General features: G+C 43.4%; 1 protein-coding gene across 1 annotated transcript in view; it reads right to left on the reverse strand.

Annotated features, from left to right (window-relative positions):
- CBLB (Cbl proto-oncogene B) overlaps nucleotides 1–17,638 on the reverse strand; it is a 242,320-nt gene that overhangs the window by 177,221 nt on the left and 47,461 nt on the right. Inside the window, exon 2 of the mRNA XM_069757756.1 lies at nucleotides 6,607–6,857. Coding sequence (XP_069613857.1) covers nucleotides 6,607–6,857 — 251 coding nt within the window. The remainder of the gene's footprint in view (nucleotides 1–6,606; nucleotides 6,858–17,638) is intronic.

Genomic DNA, 17,638 nt, shown 5'->3' on the forward strand with positions numbered 1-17,638 from the left:
AATCCCAACCTGATCCATAATCCTAATCACTAACCCTAACTATAATCACAACCCTTACCCCAAAACAACCCTAATGTCAACCCTAACCATAACCCTAATCAAAACCCTAAATCCAACACACCCCTAATCCTAATCTCAACCCTAACCTCAAACCTAACCCTAATCCCAATACACCCCTAATCACAACCCTAACCTTAACCCTAATCCCAAACCTAACCCCAATCCCAAGCGTAACCCTAATGCCAACCCTAACCCTAATACCAACCCTAATCCAAACCCTAACCCTAATCCCAGCTCTAACCCTAACTTTAGCCCCAACCCTAGCCCTAACTTTAGCCCCAACCCTAACCCTAAGGCTACTTTCACACTTGCGTCGTTTGGCAGTCCGTCGCAATCCGTCGTTTTGGACAAGAAACGGATCCTGCAAATGTGCCCGCAGGATGCGTTTTTTGCCCATAGACTTGTATTGCTGACGGATCGTGACGGATGGCCACACGTCGCGTCCGTCGTGCACTGGATCAGTTGTGTTTTGGCGGACCGTCGGCACAAAAAAACGTTCAATGAAATGTTTTTTTGTACGTCGCATCCGCCATTTCTGACCGCGCATGCGTGGCCGTAACTCCGCCCCCTCCTCCCCAGGACATAGATTGGGCAGCGGATGCGTTGAAAAACTACAGCTGCTGCCCACGTTGTGCACAATTTTCACAACGTGCGTCGGTATGTCGGGCCGACGCATTGCGACGGCCCCGTACCGACGTAAGTGTGAAAGAAGCCTAACCCTAAATTTAGCCCCAACCCTAACCCTAAATTTAGCCCCAACCCTAGCCCTAGCCCTACCCCTAACCTAACCCTACCCCTAACCCTACCCCTAACCCTACCCCCACACCTAACCCTACCCCTAATTTTAGCCCCAACTGCTGTTCTCCTGCCGGCCGGCAGATGGAGACAGATGGCGGGCGCACTGGGCATGCGTCCGCCATGTTCTTCTGCCGGCGGCCAGGAGGAGCAGCAAGAGGATCCAGGGACACAGGGGAGTATTGTAGGGTCCCCGAATCCCCCTATTTCTCTGTCCTCTGATGTGCGATCACATCAGAGGACAGAGAATTACTTTACTTTTTTTTTTTTTTTTTGCGGTCGCCGGTAAACAGTTAATTACCGGCGATCGCAAAACAGGGGTCGGTAAAACCGACCCCGATCATGCTCTTTTGGGTCTCGGCTACCCCCGGCAGCCGAGACCCCAAAGATTCTCCCGGTGCCGGCCGGCGGGCGCACTGCGCATGCGCCCGCCATTTTGAAGATGGCGGCGCCCACCGGGAGACACGAGGAGCATCGGGGGAGCTAGGTGAGTATTGGGGGGCCACCTGGGACCCCTTTTCTCTGTCCTCCGATGTGCGATCACATCGGAGGACAGAGAAATTAAAAAGAGATCGCGTTTTGTTTTTTTTTGCGATCGCCGGTAAACGGTTAATTACCGGCGATCGCAAATGCAGGGTGGGTTAAAAACCCCCCGAATCATGTTCTCTGGGGTCTCGGCTACCCCCGGCAGCCGAGACCCCGGAGAAAATCGGCCTCTGGGGGGCGCTATTGACTTTTTCCACAGCGCCGTTAATTAACGGCACTGTGGTTTAAGTACCCTTAGCGGCCGCCGTTAAAAGGCGTATCGGCGGTCGCTAAGGGGTTAAGCAACATCTTGCATCATAAATTTCCTAAAAAATAAAAAAATAATAATTATATATATATATATATATATATATATATATATATATATTTTTTTTTTTTTTTTTTTTTTTTTTATAAGATGATGAAAGCTATATGGAATTTAGAAAGGTATCCTTGAAATCCTTTCACGATACCGACAATATCCATTATCTGCACTTTTCTCAAACGGACAAGAACTTAAAATAAGAATGCACTCGATGCAGTTTAGGCATGCAGCTTTTATTTATAATTGGCTGGTTATTCTATAAGAAGATAAGGTTTTGAAGAAACCGCATGGTGTGAGAAATGCTCAGTGATTAGATAGCAGCTTCAGAACAATAAAGCAGAAGCTGGGAAAAGGCTGATACCATAATGTGCAGACAAACGTGATGCCCGTAGCAGAAATGATACCGGAATCACACACGCCTAAATGTAAGGGTACCGTCACACAGTGGCATTTTGATCGCTACGACGGCACGATCCGTGACGCTCCAGCATCGTAAAAATATCGCTCCAGCGTCGTAGACTGCTGTCACACTTTGCAATGTATGACGCTGGAGCGATAATTTCATGACGTATGTGCGATGTAGAAGCCGTTGGTTACTATGCGCACATCGTATACAATATCGTGCACACCTTTGTTACACCATGCGATCATGCCGCCACAGCGGGACACTAGACGACGAAAGAAAGTTTCAAACGATCTGCTACGACGTACGATTCTCAGCGGGGTCCCTGATCGCAGTAGCGTGTCAGACACAGCGAGATCGCTGGAACGTCACGGATATATCGCTGGAACGTCACGAATCGTGCCGTCGTAGCGATCAAAATGCCACTGTGTGACGGTACCCTAACATACAGAAGATTGAGACGCTGTGATACCCCCCACAAGCAGGGTGCAAGACGGAATACAAAAAAAAAAACAAGGTCTTAAGGGGTTTTCCACCTTTAAATAAAAAAAAAAAAAACAGACGAAGTGTGACGAAAATTCTCTTCTACGGTCAAGTGCACAATGCTTCTGCGCACTTACCCATCAGTACACATCAGTAGCTATTCCTGATGTATACAGTAACGTTCCCATAGGCGACCATTCACCAGAGGGTGGCCCAAAGTGTGCTTTTTTCTGCCTCCATCTGGCCACCATGCATTCCTATACAGAGGGTCACTGCAAAGAGATGTATGACATGAGGTATATGTGTCTTTACCATGGGTCCACATGGTGGGCGGATGCCTGACAGTGGTCAACGATGGGGACATACTTTCCCGCCGATGGCCAAATATGTAGTGTGCACCTAGGTTCTACTGCCCGGGTCACCCACTGGTCCTTTTGCTTCCATTTTTGTCAGACAGCATCTTTTGAGCAGTTTAAATGTCCATATGGCTGGAGCAAGATGTACACAGCCGGTCCCTGCACATCCTGTTCTGTATGGACATAGGACTAGAGAAGTCAATCACTGACTGCAGTTGTGACGTGGTGGCCACTGCTCTGGCTAGTGGGTGGCTACAGAGGTGATATGCCTGCTTAGGCTGACTTTTTTTTTTGTTGCTCCTTTTGACATTACAAATCATGGGATCTTAAATTTGGTCATACACATTTGACAACCAAGTCCCCGACTCCTCCATACACAGTGAAGCCCTACCGCAGCAGAGCTTTCCAGTGGTCTCTATACGATAAACTAATGTGTATGGAGAGATTATGGTAGAGACTAACACTGAACTAATCTGCCGATAATGATGGGTTCAGCAGACAGTCTAATGTGTGTGGGGGACCCCAAAAGATGATGTCAGGGATATAAGGATCCAACATGTCCAAATTCACATTGTCGATCCTTTTTTTTATTATCAGAGATACGCTGTCTCTAGAGACTCTTAGGGTATGTTCACACGTTCAGGATTTCCATCCTTTTTTTTTCAGGACAGTTTTTTTAAAAAACTGCAGCTCTTGGCAGAAAACGCAGGTCCTTTTTTTGGTCCTTTTTTGTCCTTTTTTGATGCGTTTTTTGATGCGTTTTTTGATGCGTTTTTTTATCCTTTTTTTATGCAGTTTTCTATGCAGAGACTGTGTGTTTCCTAGGAAGCTTTTTAGGGCTAAAATGGCTGAAAATACCCTAACCCTACCCCTAACCCTAACCCTACCCCTAACCCTACCCCTAACCCTACCCCTAACCCTAACCCTACCCCTAACCCTAACCCTACCCCTAACCCTACCCCTACCCCTAACCCTACCCCTAACCCTACCCCTAACCCTAACCCTAACCCTACCCCTAACCCTAACCCTAACCCTACCCCTAACCCTACCCCTAACCCTACCCCTAACCCTATTCTAACCTTAGTGAAAAAAAAAAAAAATTCTTAATTTTTTTATTGTCCCTACCAATGGGGGTGACAAAGTGGGGGGGGTGTCATTTACTATTTTTTTATTTTGATCACTGAGATAGGTTATATCTCAGTGATCAAAATGCACTTTGGAGCGAATCTGCCGGCCGGCAGATTCGGCGGGCGCACTGCGCATGCGCCCGCCATTTTGCAAGATGGCGGCGCCCAGGGAGAAGACGGCCGGACGGACACCGGGACGCCGGGTAAGTATAAGGGGGGGAGATTAGGGCACGGGGGGGCATCGGAGCACTGGGGGGGGGGCATCGGAGCACGGGGGGGGCATCGGAGCACGGGGGGGCGGGTCGGAGCACGGGGGGGCAGCCACACTCCGCCCACGCACTTCCGCCCGCTCCCCCGCACTTCCTGCTGCAGCGGTTCTGCACATCAAATCGCAGTAAAACCCGCAGATATATTTTTGATCTGCGGGTTTTACTGCGATTTTGACCTCACAATGGAGGTCTATGGGTGCAGAACCGCTGCGGTTCAGGAAAAAGAAGTGACATGCTCCTTCTTTTTTGCCGCAGCTATTCTGCGCGGCTTTTTAAACGAAATTACGGATCATGTGCACAGCAGTGACTGTTTTCCATAGGGTTACATTGTTATGTACCCTGCATGGAAAACAGCTGCGGAACCGCAGCGGCAAAACCGCTGCGGTTCCGCAGTAAAAAACGCACTGTGTGAACATGGCCTTAGTAGTGGTTCCCTCACAGAAGACACAGGAGAGCTCCGCAGAGTGAGAGCTCCTGTGTATGGGAGATTCGGGAGAAATAGCTGCCGGACAAACCATTGTTTGGATGACAGCTCTTTAAAGTGTAATGGGAAGATAAGTCACCTGCCAGCAGCTTATCTACCTGCCAAATAAAAGCATTGGGCTATTGAATTCCAACAGCACAATCTTTATGTTCCCTGACATAATTCTGGAGCGATATCCACATACACAGTAAATTCTTGGCCAATACCAACGAAATCAGAAGATTTGGACGATTTTTAACTAATGTGTATGGTTGTCTTAGGCTGGCTTCACACTAAACGTATGAAAAATCGGTCCGAGTCTCCCTGCCGAGAATCGCACGAGTGTTCTCAGTATGGCATGTGTATGGCTTCACATTTCTTACTGCTTTTCCCCACTGAATTAAATGGCTCAATGGGATGAAATGGGGAAAATGTGTATTTGTCACAAGCTAGACAGATGCTCCGTGTGGTGTCCGAGTTTTTCTCGCACCCATAGACTTGCATAGGCGAGTCTCAGACGATATACACGGACAATCTCGGCATGCTGCGATTTTACATGCACGTCGAATACGCCTGACAAAAAATACAGTGATGTGATCTGCCCCATAGATTAACACTGGTCCGAGTGCTATGCGATGTTTTCTCACATAGCACTCGCCCGCATTCTACGGTAGTGTGACCCCGGCCTAAAGGTGAATATTGGACTCATACAATTAATGAACTGCACAGCAAAAGCGCATTGAAAAAATGAAATAGAAAAGTCCTGACTGACACATTTATTCAAAAAACAACAATACAAAACAATAAAATAACAAAAAAATCAAAAAAAATCTAAAAAAATAAATAAAATAAAACACACAAGAAATCTACAAGAATGCTTTTTAGGCCTCATTGACACGTTCGTATTTAAACATTTACATGGGAAAAATAGTACCGGTGTCATCGCTGTTTTGGATCAGTGTGTCAGCAGTGTACAGTCCGTGTGTCCATTTTTACCATCAGTGTACGGTCCGTGTGTCCATTTTTACCATCGGTGTGTTATCAGTGTACGGTCCGTGTGTCCATTTTTATCATCAATGTGTCATCAGTGTACGGTCCGTGTCCATTTTTACCATCAGTGTGTCATCAGTGTACGGTCCGTGTGTCCATTTTTATCATCAATGTGTCATCAGTGTACGGTCCGTGTCCATTTTTACCATCAGTGTGTCATCAGTGTGCGGTCCGTGTGTCCATTTTTACCATCAGTGTGTCAGTGTTTTTCACAGATGGATAAATAAATTACAAAGCTTCTCCTATCCTTTACTATTTTAAATTCAATCAGCACACGGCTGGCATACGGCTGGCACTCAGACCCTTGGACTTGTGTTGGCACTTCTCATCCATGATATCAGATAAAAATGGACATGTCTTCATGAATTTTGTACAAACATACGGTTTGTGAAAATACACGGACATGTAAGTAGCACCACAGATTATAATGGGAACATGTTGTATCCATGAACAAAATGTATAGAAAATGTATGTGAACACAGACATGTGAATGAGGCCTTAGCGTGCTTTTTTAAATCCAAAAATGCATGGATGAAGGTTGTCTATCAATTGTATGGCACACATCACAATTCTTGCAGATCTGATCTATATTCAGAGTTCAACGACTACATAAATGCATTGATTGGTTGTGTCATGCCAGCGTACAATGCGTGCCATACTGCTTTACCAACCGATGACTAACCTGGGTACACAAAGTAATCAGCTTTTAATCCACCATAAAACAAGTTAAAATGGAAGCAAAGGAGTTACCTCTCCTGGGATTGCTCCTCGTACATTCTCTCTTTTCCTTCCTTGAAGAGGCGAATTGCACGCTTTGACTTTTTCATGAGGCTGTCAATGTAGATCTTAAAGTATTCATTTTCACTGAGCTGCATAAGTTTCTGGTTGTCATCATACTTGCTCAAGATAAGTCTCAAATGTTGATATGTGTCAGGTAAAATATCAAGTATGTAAGGAGGGCTGTTCTTCAGCTGAAGCTTCGGACTTTGGCATAATCTTACCTGAAATAAAAAAAACCCGTAAACTTCACATTGGAACAATTACATTAAACGTACCTAAAGAAATAGAAAACGAGCGAATACAATAAAATATACATTAAAATGTGATCCTTCTACAATTGCATGACCAGTCAGTTCTTCCAATATTGAGGTTATAAATACGAATTTTCTACCACTCCAGCTCTATTCCAATGCTGCCTCCTCCTGCTCGACTGACCGATCCTTCGCCTGAAGTCACACAACATAGAGGCTTTCAGTTTAGCAGGAGGAGGTGGTGTTGGACTGGGAATGGAGCCGGAGTGACAGAGGCTTCAGATCTACTTTTGCATATAAATATAAATTCAAATGCTGATTTTCCAGTATCAAAGGAGGGACTGGCCATGTAAATGGTATTGTGGGACTTGTCTTTGTATCCTGCTGACAGATTCCCTTTAATTCAGTAGCGTGGACTTTCAGGTCTTTGATCTCAGTTTTGCTGGAAGATGCGCTGTTTTTATTTGTGGCTAATTTATCAAAGTGTTGCACCATGTTTGATAAATTTGGTGCATTTAACTTTTTGGTATAGAGCCGTTTCTCCACTTTTCACACCATTTCCCCAAAGAGCTGAAAATTGCAACTATATTTGTACCTTTAAAAAAGTTGCAATTCATATATTTGGCTAAAACCTACTTGCATGGCTAGCCAATCTTTCATAAGTGGCAAGAATCGTGTAAAATTCCAATGATTCACCAAAATTTGCAAATATTCCGGGCCATAAAATAGATGCAAGTGTAAACATGTCAGTAAATGCTCATTCATCCGGTGATTGGATCATTTATGCTTGGTAGCAATTCGTTCTCGGCAGCATTTTGACCTGTGTAATCTGGAGGTGTGCTGCCAATAATGATGATATTCTATGTGCACAGAACAATCATCGAAAAGCATCATTCTGTGCATACAATCATATAGTCTTGTCTAACCAGACAGAGGTGGGCCAAATGCTCGACCATCCGACAGTTACGAGAAAGCAGAGTATGCCACTGCCTGACCCCTCTGACCGTGGCTTATTTTCCGTGAAAATAAAAGAAAACAGTAATTGGTCCCCTGGAGTCCACAGGTTCAGGCAACTTTAACGTGTATAGATGTTTTAAGACCTAACAAAACAAAAAGAAAAGAATAATAAGAGGCATCGCTTGACTCATCACAAGTTTCTAGTTTTTTACGCTTTTTAGCTCGCTGGTATATTTACTATATCAATTACCCTTACTATAGACGGCAAGGGCCTGATTCTTGGTGGAGGTTATATATATATATATATATACGGTATACGGTATATATATATATATATATATATATATATATATATATAAACACATGTAAGCAGTTACTTGCCCGAGTCGGCCCAGCATGTCTTTCTCTTCTGTGGGGTCAATTTCTCAATTTGTTTTAGTGAAAATTAAAAAAATTATATTTAGTACTTTTTGGTCTTTTGCCTTTTTTTCTTTGGAGTGAGGTTTTTGCTTTTATGGTTGGAGACCTCTCAACATAGGAAAACGTTATATATTGTCCACACAATCAGATCTGGCCTTCCATTTTCCAGTGGACCTCTTAAAGGGACTTGGTGCGTCACAGAGGGGCCGGTCATTTATATGCACCTCCCCACCGGCTTCTTTTCCATCAGTTTCCATCCTCCTCCTATTTGACTGACAGCTGTGGCTTCATAGATGGAAACCAAGCAGGTGGGGAGGTTTATATAAAAAATTGGCCCAGCCGTGAAGTACCGAATGGAAGCTCCACTGAAAACAAATGGAGTTAGAGGAACTGTCACTTCCAAACAGCTACTGATTACAAAAAAAAATTCTAAAAAAAAACACACAACATAGTAACTTTAGATTAAAGTTTTGAATAGTGATGGTCGAGGTGGTGAGACCCCCACCAGTTGCAAAAATAAAGGGTAGTGGTGCTGCGCTCAGCACTGCTCTCCTTGGACACTTATGAAAGGGTCACAGACTTTCCAAAGGGCTAGTCTGCAAGGAGCAACCTTATTTTTCTGTACAGAAATACAACAAAAAAATGATATATCATTTTCAATGGAAGTCAATGACCCGTACAAAGGCACACATCAGAGGCTTATATATTATGCTTTAGAGCATACTTCAGACGTTCAGCTCTGACCTCCGCCAAAAATGAGATGTGAACGGAGCATGAGCTATGATACATATTCTGCTTTAATCCACAGTGTAAGCTAAATGTTATAACATTCACTGAATGAGAAAGAAGAGTACATGAGGAGACATTATTCACAACTGAGCTGCATTGTATGTGATTGCAATTAATGGACAATTAACTAAATATCTTCTAGGAATGAAATGCCGCCTGGTTAATACAACAAGTCCTGCAGGAACTCTGCAATCGGCAAAAGTCCAGTCTACACCAAGATGTAAAACTTTTACTTCTGCTCTTTCAATCCTTTATTCTGACTTAGCCATTTAAAAAAAGTTTTTTAGATACTTGACAGCACTTAAAGGGGGATCTGTCAGCTTGATTTCCGCCCCCAAACTTTTCTACATGTACATGAAGGCGAGCCCATTAGGCATAGTGGGCCCCGGTCTATGGGCCCTGCGTCTTTTGGGCACCCTGTACAACATATGAAAAATAATATGACTGACTGACAGTGAAGTACATATGGGCCTACGCTAGAGACTGACATGAGTTAATTACCTTTTCTCGATTATTATGAAGTTGGATTAACATGGGCGTATACGTATCTCTATCAGGCATGTATGGAGTTGGCCAAAAGCATACTCCGCCTCTGCTCCATATATCTGCAGGAAAACGCCTAAGGCTACTTTCACACTAGCGGACTCGGCCCGTCGCAGAGCGTCGGGCCGACGTACAGACGCTAGCAGTGAATGCGCCGCACAACGGGGGCAGCGGATTCATTTTTCCTGCGCATCCGCTGCCCCATTGTGAGGTGCGGGGAGGTGGGGGCGGAGTTCAGGCCGCACATGCGCGGTCGGAAATGGCGGACCGTCGGCAGCAAAAAACGTTACATGTTACATTTTTTGCTCCCGGCGGTCCGCCACAACACGGCACAACCGTTGCACGACGGTTGCGACGTGTATAAATGAGTCGCAATGCGTCGCTAATGTTAGTCTATGGGGCAAAAAAAAAACGCATCCTGCAAACAACTTTGCAGGATGCGTTTTTTCCCCTAAACGACGCATGAAAAAAAACGCTAGTGTGAAAATACCCTTAGTACCAACTGTTCAGATTTTGATCTTCAGCCACATTTTATGAAAAAATAGCAACCTTTGGAATATGTGTTGCTATTGAAAATGTGCCTTTCCCCACTTGTTAGAGGTTTCTTCCCCCTAATATGGACTATTGATCTGTCAGTAACTTCTCAGAAGCTTAGCACTCCACTCAAAAACAATGTCAACTCATGGTGCAACAATCAGAGCTGGTTATTGAGAGGTCATAAATGTCTTAATCACTCTGCTGCTGCCACCGTGTTGAGGCTGGGAGAACACAGAATACTGATTAATAGTAACTGGCACATAAAATTGGGCTGAGCAGCAGGGAACAGGGTGTACCTGCAAATCACAGCAGGTAGTATGTGCCCCTTTGAGTAGCTAACCGGAAAGGTAAAAATAAAACCTTTAATTTTTTTGCAGATTATGCCTATATCTGAGTACACGACTGCCTGTCAGTAAAAACAACGAAGTGGTCAAGCTCTCCTCTCAAGAATACAGGGAACTCCGCTGTAGTCGCTCAGTGCTCATTTGAGCGGGTCAGCATGAGTTTTTTGGGGATGTCTTGGCGTATGGGTCTGTAAGTGTATTAGCCCATTCTTATGTTAAAAAAAATACATGTTCAGTGGACAAATCAGCTTTAAGCTGAAAGCAATAACTAGTCTGCATGATACATGATTAGGCCTACAAAACATATCTTACCATGTTATATTCCTTCAAAGGGTGGGCAGGTAGGATCCGAAGCCTTAATTCAGAATATGAAAAAACCCGGCACACCAAAAAAAACATGTCAAATAAGAATGGATGTTTTATTGGCTCTGAAATCCACATAGGTGACATTTCGGTCAATCGCACCTCCGTCAGACAAACGGACGGCACTGGTAGAAGTTGAGAAATCATCTGGTTGGAAAGGAGGCTCCCGTCGCTACTGATGAAGTGCGCACACTGTGATGAAGGTCTGATTGAAGAGTCACGTATTTGGATTGCAGAACCAATAAGACATCCATTCTTATTTGACACGTTATTTTGGTGTGCCAGGTTTTTTATACATTATGAATCATAGTCCACACAAATATTTTGTGGCTTTGTGGGGCCCTAAATATGGTTATACATCGAAAATCAGCCCTCCCATTGATAACTAACGCTGAGGTACATAACGTATTGAAGGAAAGTGTGTTCACATCTGTGATATTAGTTCTTTATAATAGGAACAAAAGTAATTGACGTGCCGGACGCTTGCCGCTGAAGACAGACCCAACGGGCTATCACAAGGTCCATCTGGTTTTCGTCAAGAGTCCAGTAATTTTTCCCAGTTCTGCGACAGAGGCCATAAGTGAAGAATAAACAAGCCCACATGCCATACTTCAGGTCTTTTAATGCCACGTTCACATTTTCAGTATTCAGTCAGTATTTTACCTCAGTATCTGTAAGCCAAAACCAGGAGTGGAACAATTAGAGGAAAAGTATAATAGAAACATATGCACCACTTCAGTATTTATCACCCACTCCTGGTTTTGGCTTACACATACTGAGGTAAAATACTGACCAAATACTGCTAGTGTGCATGTGGCCTCAAAATTAAATTGGGGACACAAGGATGTGCCAGACTATCGGGGTATGTTAACATACTGCATTTTTGCCATCTTTTCTTGGCAGAGTTTTACCGTGCCAGCAAACTGACTGAGATTTCTGAAGTTTCATGCACGAGCTGCTTATTTTTTCTTTGCGGTAGGTTGATATCTGCAGCGTTGTCTTTCAGCATTTTTGCAGCGTCCTTTACCCCTTTCAAATGAAGGGGGAAAGAAAAGCATAAAAAAACGCAAAAAAAATGCGCATTTTATGCAGTGTTTTTCTGAACGTGGGCACATACCCCTAATGGCATGAAGAATACTAATGTAATGGGGAACCCGCATATAAAAACATGATTTACATAAATAAATGGAAACATTATATTCTCATTGTGAGTGAATTCAGTACCAGTCACAGTTCTGAAATACATCAGCACTTCAATATACATCAAAGGTAAAATAATATATTGAGGAAGTATATTTTGTCTCATGTCACATGGAAAGTCTCATGTATCTGACTGACAGCACATACATACAAGCCATATTATTTTACAGAAATTATACGTTTTAAAAATCTGTTATTCATCAAGTTGCCCAGAACTGGGTAATAGGGGATTGCATGTTATTCAGTGAAATTACAGTGCTAGCTGCCACTTAGGGTATGATTGCAATTAAATGAAGATCACTTAATCAAGTAAAATATCAGATTAAGTCTTGTACCTCACAGTTCTCGTCATTTTATCAGTTTAGATATTCTGAGAGTATTAATTAAATGTGCAGTGAAAAAAAATACCTATACATTCCAAAGTCTGCTTTTCTTAGGATTCTACTACAGATTGGCACGATACGGCGGTTATATGCTTTGTTGAGAAACACAAGAAATAATAATTGGCTTATATGAAAGTCTGAAAACAAATTCACTCAGATCAGTCACTTTTCTGATAGTTCAGGTCATTAGACACAGTCATGCTGAGATTTGGCCAGAAATATACGGTATGTCTATATTACATTAGTGCTGTAAGTACTTATAGATGAAGCCCTGATCTTTCATATAAAGCATTTATCGTCCAGTCTATTACAGAACATACCAAGAACAACGCAATGAGTTGATGTGGGATTATTATCCATTGGTGGAAAAAACCCTACCCTTCCATTTGTCATCTATATGATAAAAAAAAGCATTTTGTGTCTCAGGAGGGATCTTTTCTCTTCCACGTACAGGCGCACCAGTCACAGGCTGAAGCAAGCAAAAAAAAAAGCCACTTCTCAATATGGAGAGGATTAAGACAAGAAAGGGCTACCAAAACACTCTTCAGGGACTTGCTCAGGAGAAAAAGGGCTAAGCCGCAGTTCTGGGCACAGACGGGTGGCCGGCAGTGATTCATTGCTTTAGAAGATGGGAATAAACCTTTATAAGGGCTGCCCTGTATAGTACAGTCATTTACATTTGCTTTCAGTGGTGGAGACTGGAGAGGGCACTGTGACTGGTCTGCAGCTATGCCCACAATCTACACAAGCTGCGAGGCATCGTATTCTGACAGCAGGCTAGGCATATTATGATAAATATCCATCGTCCCCTCCCCCCCCGCTAAACAGTAAAAAGTAGCCATTCATTAAGGTGCTTTCATCAGAAATCTGGTGTAAAACACCTTAAAAGGGTACTCCGGAGAAAGAAAACATTTTGGACGGTCCCTCTCATAAACTATAAAAATGAGATGCCTAGTGCACTTTTATTATCTTTAGAAAACTTGTAATTCTGTGTGACAGGGGCTGCTCCTCACTGCTCCCGTTTGGGACATTACGTCACCCACCGCTGCACAGCTCCACCCTGTAACATCCAGCTTGAGATGAAGGGGCATGGCCATGCCCTGTTCCCTGCAGAGATAGGCTATTATCAGGAGACTGGATGTAATGTCCCAGACAGAGGGGTGAGCACTGAGGAGCAGCTCCTGTCACACCAGCCCCTAATAATGACTCCCTGTCTGCAATTGAGTTGAGGGGGCATAGCCTGCCTCCCCAGTAGCAGCAAGCCCCTGATAATGTCTCCTACACTGCAGGGCTACTAGCAGAGAACAGGCCATGCCTCCTCACCTAGGACAGCAGACAGGGAGATGTCATCAGGGGGCTGCCGCTACTAGAAGCAGTGTGGGGGTCAGGCCATGCCCTCGCCACACACCCTCACCACGGACTGCAAACAGAGACAGGGGCTGGTGTGACAGCAGCTTCCAATTTTCTTATTTTTACAAGATTTTAGACTGCACCTGTGTATTTTTTGCCTATTGATCCAATAGAGCATTTGTGAGGTCAGACATTGATTTTGGAAGAGAGCCTGGCTAACATTCGATGGGGTTTAGGACCAGTTAAGTTCGTCTACAGCAGGAATGCATGACCTTTCCTGGTCCGAGGACCACACTGCCATGTTGTCTGACTCCCAAGGGATGAAATAAAACTTATGGAAGAATTACCATCTGAGACATTTCCACTATATAACATTACATGCCATAGATACATGATAGATAGTAGTCCATAAAGTGGACCCTGACAAATGGGAATAATAGGGGTTCCTTTCCCCTTCAGGGTTTGTGCACACGTCAGGATTTCTGGCAGAAATTTTCCTGACAAAAACCGGACATTTCTGCCAGAAATCCGCATGCATTTTTATGCGTTTTTGATGCAGTTTTTTTTTTTGCCTTTTTTCCAAATGCATAGAATAGCGGGAAAACCGCAAAAAAAAAAAAAACGCAAAATTAATGAACATGCTGCTTTTTTTTACCGCGATGCGTTTTTTTCGCGGAAAAAAACGCATCAAGTGCACAAAAATTGCAGAATGCATTCTAAATGATAGGATGCAAAATGTATGCGTTTTTAATGAGTTTTTATAGCGTTTTTATCGCGAAAAAACCTGAACGTGTGCACATACCCTCAGCTAGCATTTACAGGGTGGGAAGGCTAAAATCGTAAACTGAAATGTTATAAAACTACAATAGTAAACTCACCCAACCTTGTCTTTATGCATCTTGCTTTGTGCACTGGGGCACAGTCATACTGGAAAAGAAAAGGGCCTTCCTCAAACTGTGCTCACTAAATTGGAAAAATATAATTGTCTAAAATGTCTTGATATACTGAGGCATTCAGATTCCTGAAAACTAAAGCCAACCCCTGAAAAAAGGACCCACAGCATTATTTACAATATAGTCAGATGGGAAATGTCCTCCTGGCCTTCACCAAACCTAGACTCCCTATCAGACTGCCAAATAGTGAGATTCGTCCCTCCACAGAACACGTTTCCACTGCTCTAGAGTCCAGTGACGGCGACCTGCTTTCTGGATTTATCACCCACTCCTGGTTTTGACTTACAAATACTGAGGTAAAATACCGGTACTGACCAAATACTGAGGTAAAATACTGACCAAATACTGAACGTGGCCTTAATGTGAGAGAATGCTTGGAGCGGTACAGAATATGGAGTCAGCAGAGCACCATGTGCCTCAGCACTCGGCGACCCATCTCTGTAGGAACACCACACAACATATGCTGATTTGGCGATGCCCTGACCCAGCCAAAGACGCGCAGTACACTTGCCCATTTTCCTGCTTTGAACACATCTTAGTTCAAGAACTGACTGTACCTTTGCTGCCTCATATATCCAACCTCTTGACAGGTTCCGTTGTAAAAAGAAAATCAATGTTAATCAGTGGTTTTAATGTCTGTCTGATCGGTGTATATGCGGTATAGTCATTTATAAATTTAACAAGACATTCCTAAAAGAGTAGCCAAGTGGATTATTTACTTGTTAAAAACACAGTTTATTCCATCTTCTAGATTAACCATTTCCTGCAGTATCCTGCATTCTGCAGCACTTTACATGGCCGCTGGATTTGATCTATACATGATTTGCAGGCAGTAATTCCTTCAGGAAAACAACAGGCTGTCAATGTGGGTCAACGAGAGAAGTAAACTCATGGAAGACCTCATGAAACGGACCCCAGTAGGATTGGCCATACAGTGGAGAGTCCAGGAGGTTAGAAGGTCAGATGAGCGTGTTCTGCAGCAGCAAATGAGCAAGGATCTGCAGAAGATCACCACGTCTTTAGCAGTAAAATCAAGGCAACTTTGGATTGATGCAAATCAGGAAACTAGTGGTGTTACTGTCGGGGAAATAATGCTCATGGATGTTGAATTTTACCACGCTCCATCGTGTCTTCTACAGAGAAGATTGCTATCGAACATACAACCGTGGGGACTCGAACATATTATTTGAGCACGCCGGAGACACTGTTAGCACCCGAGCATGCTCAGATAACACCTTATCCAAGAACACTCGCTCATAATACATTCATCTATTCTGTAGAAACGTCTCTTGCATTTGGCGAAAATAAGATGGAAATGAATGGGATTTTAGAGATCTTGGAATGCATTATTTGAGATCTGGCATGTGAAGATTTCAACCCTAGACGGGATTAATTACAAGGTCACTACTCCATCATGAAATGCACTCTTCTGGAGCAGACAGATATAATGTGCACGTTGACTGGCTGTGGTTCAGCTCGTCTGCTCAGAGGCTTAAATTGCTCGCACTGTACATGTTCTGACAAACAGCAAAATGTTGACTCAAGACGGATCAAAAGCCCTGGAGCCCCCCTGAGATCGCAGCGACTACAAGAGCAGAAGAGTCCCTATCCGCACCGCTCGTGTAATCATGTAACTGTAAACTGTACAACAAATCCGGACACATAATAAAGGCTGTTTATCTGGAATAAGCAGATGTAAGCGCCGGCTGATTGCTACAGAATGTCGTGCAACGGAAAAAATATGAAAATACGGCAGGCAAAATTCCACATTTCTCATCGTCGATTGTTGCAATATTGGATATGATTATCAAATGCAGAATGAATGCTGTGAGATATAAGATGTCCATACACTTCAAAGGACTTTGGTGGCTTTGATGGGACATGAAAGATTTTAACATAACCCATCTTTTTAGTCTCAAAAGGCAATAAGCCGCCGCCAGAGGTATCTTGCTGCAGTTTTTTCCCTGAAAAACACCTGCACGCTCAGTCGACACGATCGTGCATGTGCATAAAGGTAATAAAGAATAGTGGTCAGCGGAAAAAGCGTGTCGGTGGTTAATGTTTTAAAGGGATTGCCAAGCTAGATAAAAATTGAGTTACAGATGTTTAACATGTAAATGAATACTACTAATTACTATCCAGTCATTAAAAAACATCCACCAATGTCCAGCTGCTGGCTCCAAATTCTTTCATGTTTGCTTTCATACAGGAGACCTTCACCCTCTCTGTGTCAGATGTGTATGAAGAGGGTTAGCTCAGTTTTATCAGCTGAGAAAAAGAGGGCCGACCCCTTTAAAGAAAGTCGCACCCCAATGAACAAGCATTTAGCTCGCAACCCCTACGAGCAAGCAATTTGCTCATTTTTCGTTGATTCACAGCCCGTTCAATCTGGAACTAACGTTTCCAGATCAGTATGGACTGAGGTGCTGGTCAGCTTGTACGGAAACTACACCATCAAGAGAAAGTGACCAACCCCTTTAAAGAGACTAAAAAAAAAATCATTATTGGCAGCACATCGCCCCATATCATGTAAATAGGTCATGTGCTGTCTATAACATTGTGCTGTATCAAATTAACTGTGGTTTCTGTGCATAGTACATTCGGCGGTACACAGACCATAAATGCTCTTTTTATTTAGCTGGAAAACCAGGATAAAGTCGCCCAAAAAGTGAAAAAATTGCATTTCTTTCCTCTCTGAAACAAATTCCCACCCATTTATGGGATGTGTTGTTATTCCATTTAGATTCCTGCAGATGAATGACTTTTTCCAATCCTGGACTACCCCTTTAAAAAATAATGTATTGTAGTAAGCAGGATGTGTGGGTTCTTCTAACACCTTGTAGAAGTTTGGTGCCTCAGATGCCAATCACTAAGAAGCGTTTCTCTAAATTAGCACAGAGTTACGGACGCTG

This window comes from Ranitomeya imitator, chromosome 3 (genome assembly GCF_032444005.1).
Source record: "Ranitomeya imitator isolate aRanImi1 chromosome 3, aRanImi1.pri, whole genome shotgun sequence".
Classification (NCBI taxonomy): domain Eukaryota; kingdom Metazoa; phylum Chordata; class Amphibia; order Anura; family Dendrobatidae; genus Ranitomeya; species Ranitomeya imitator.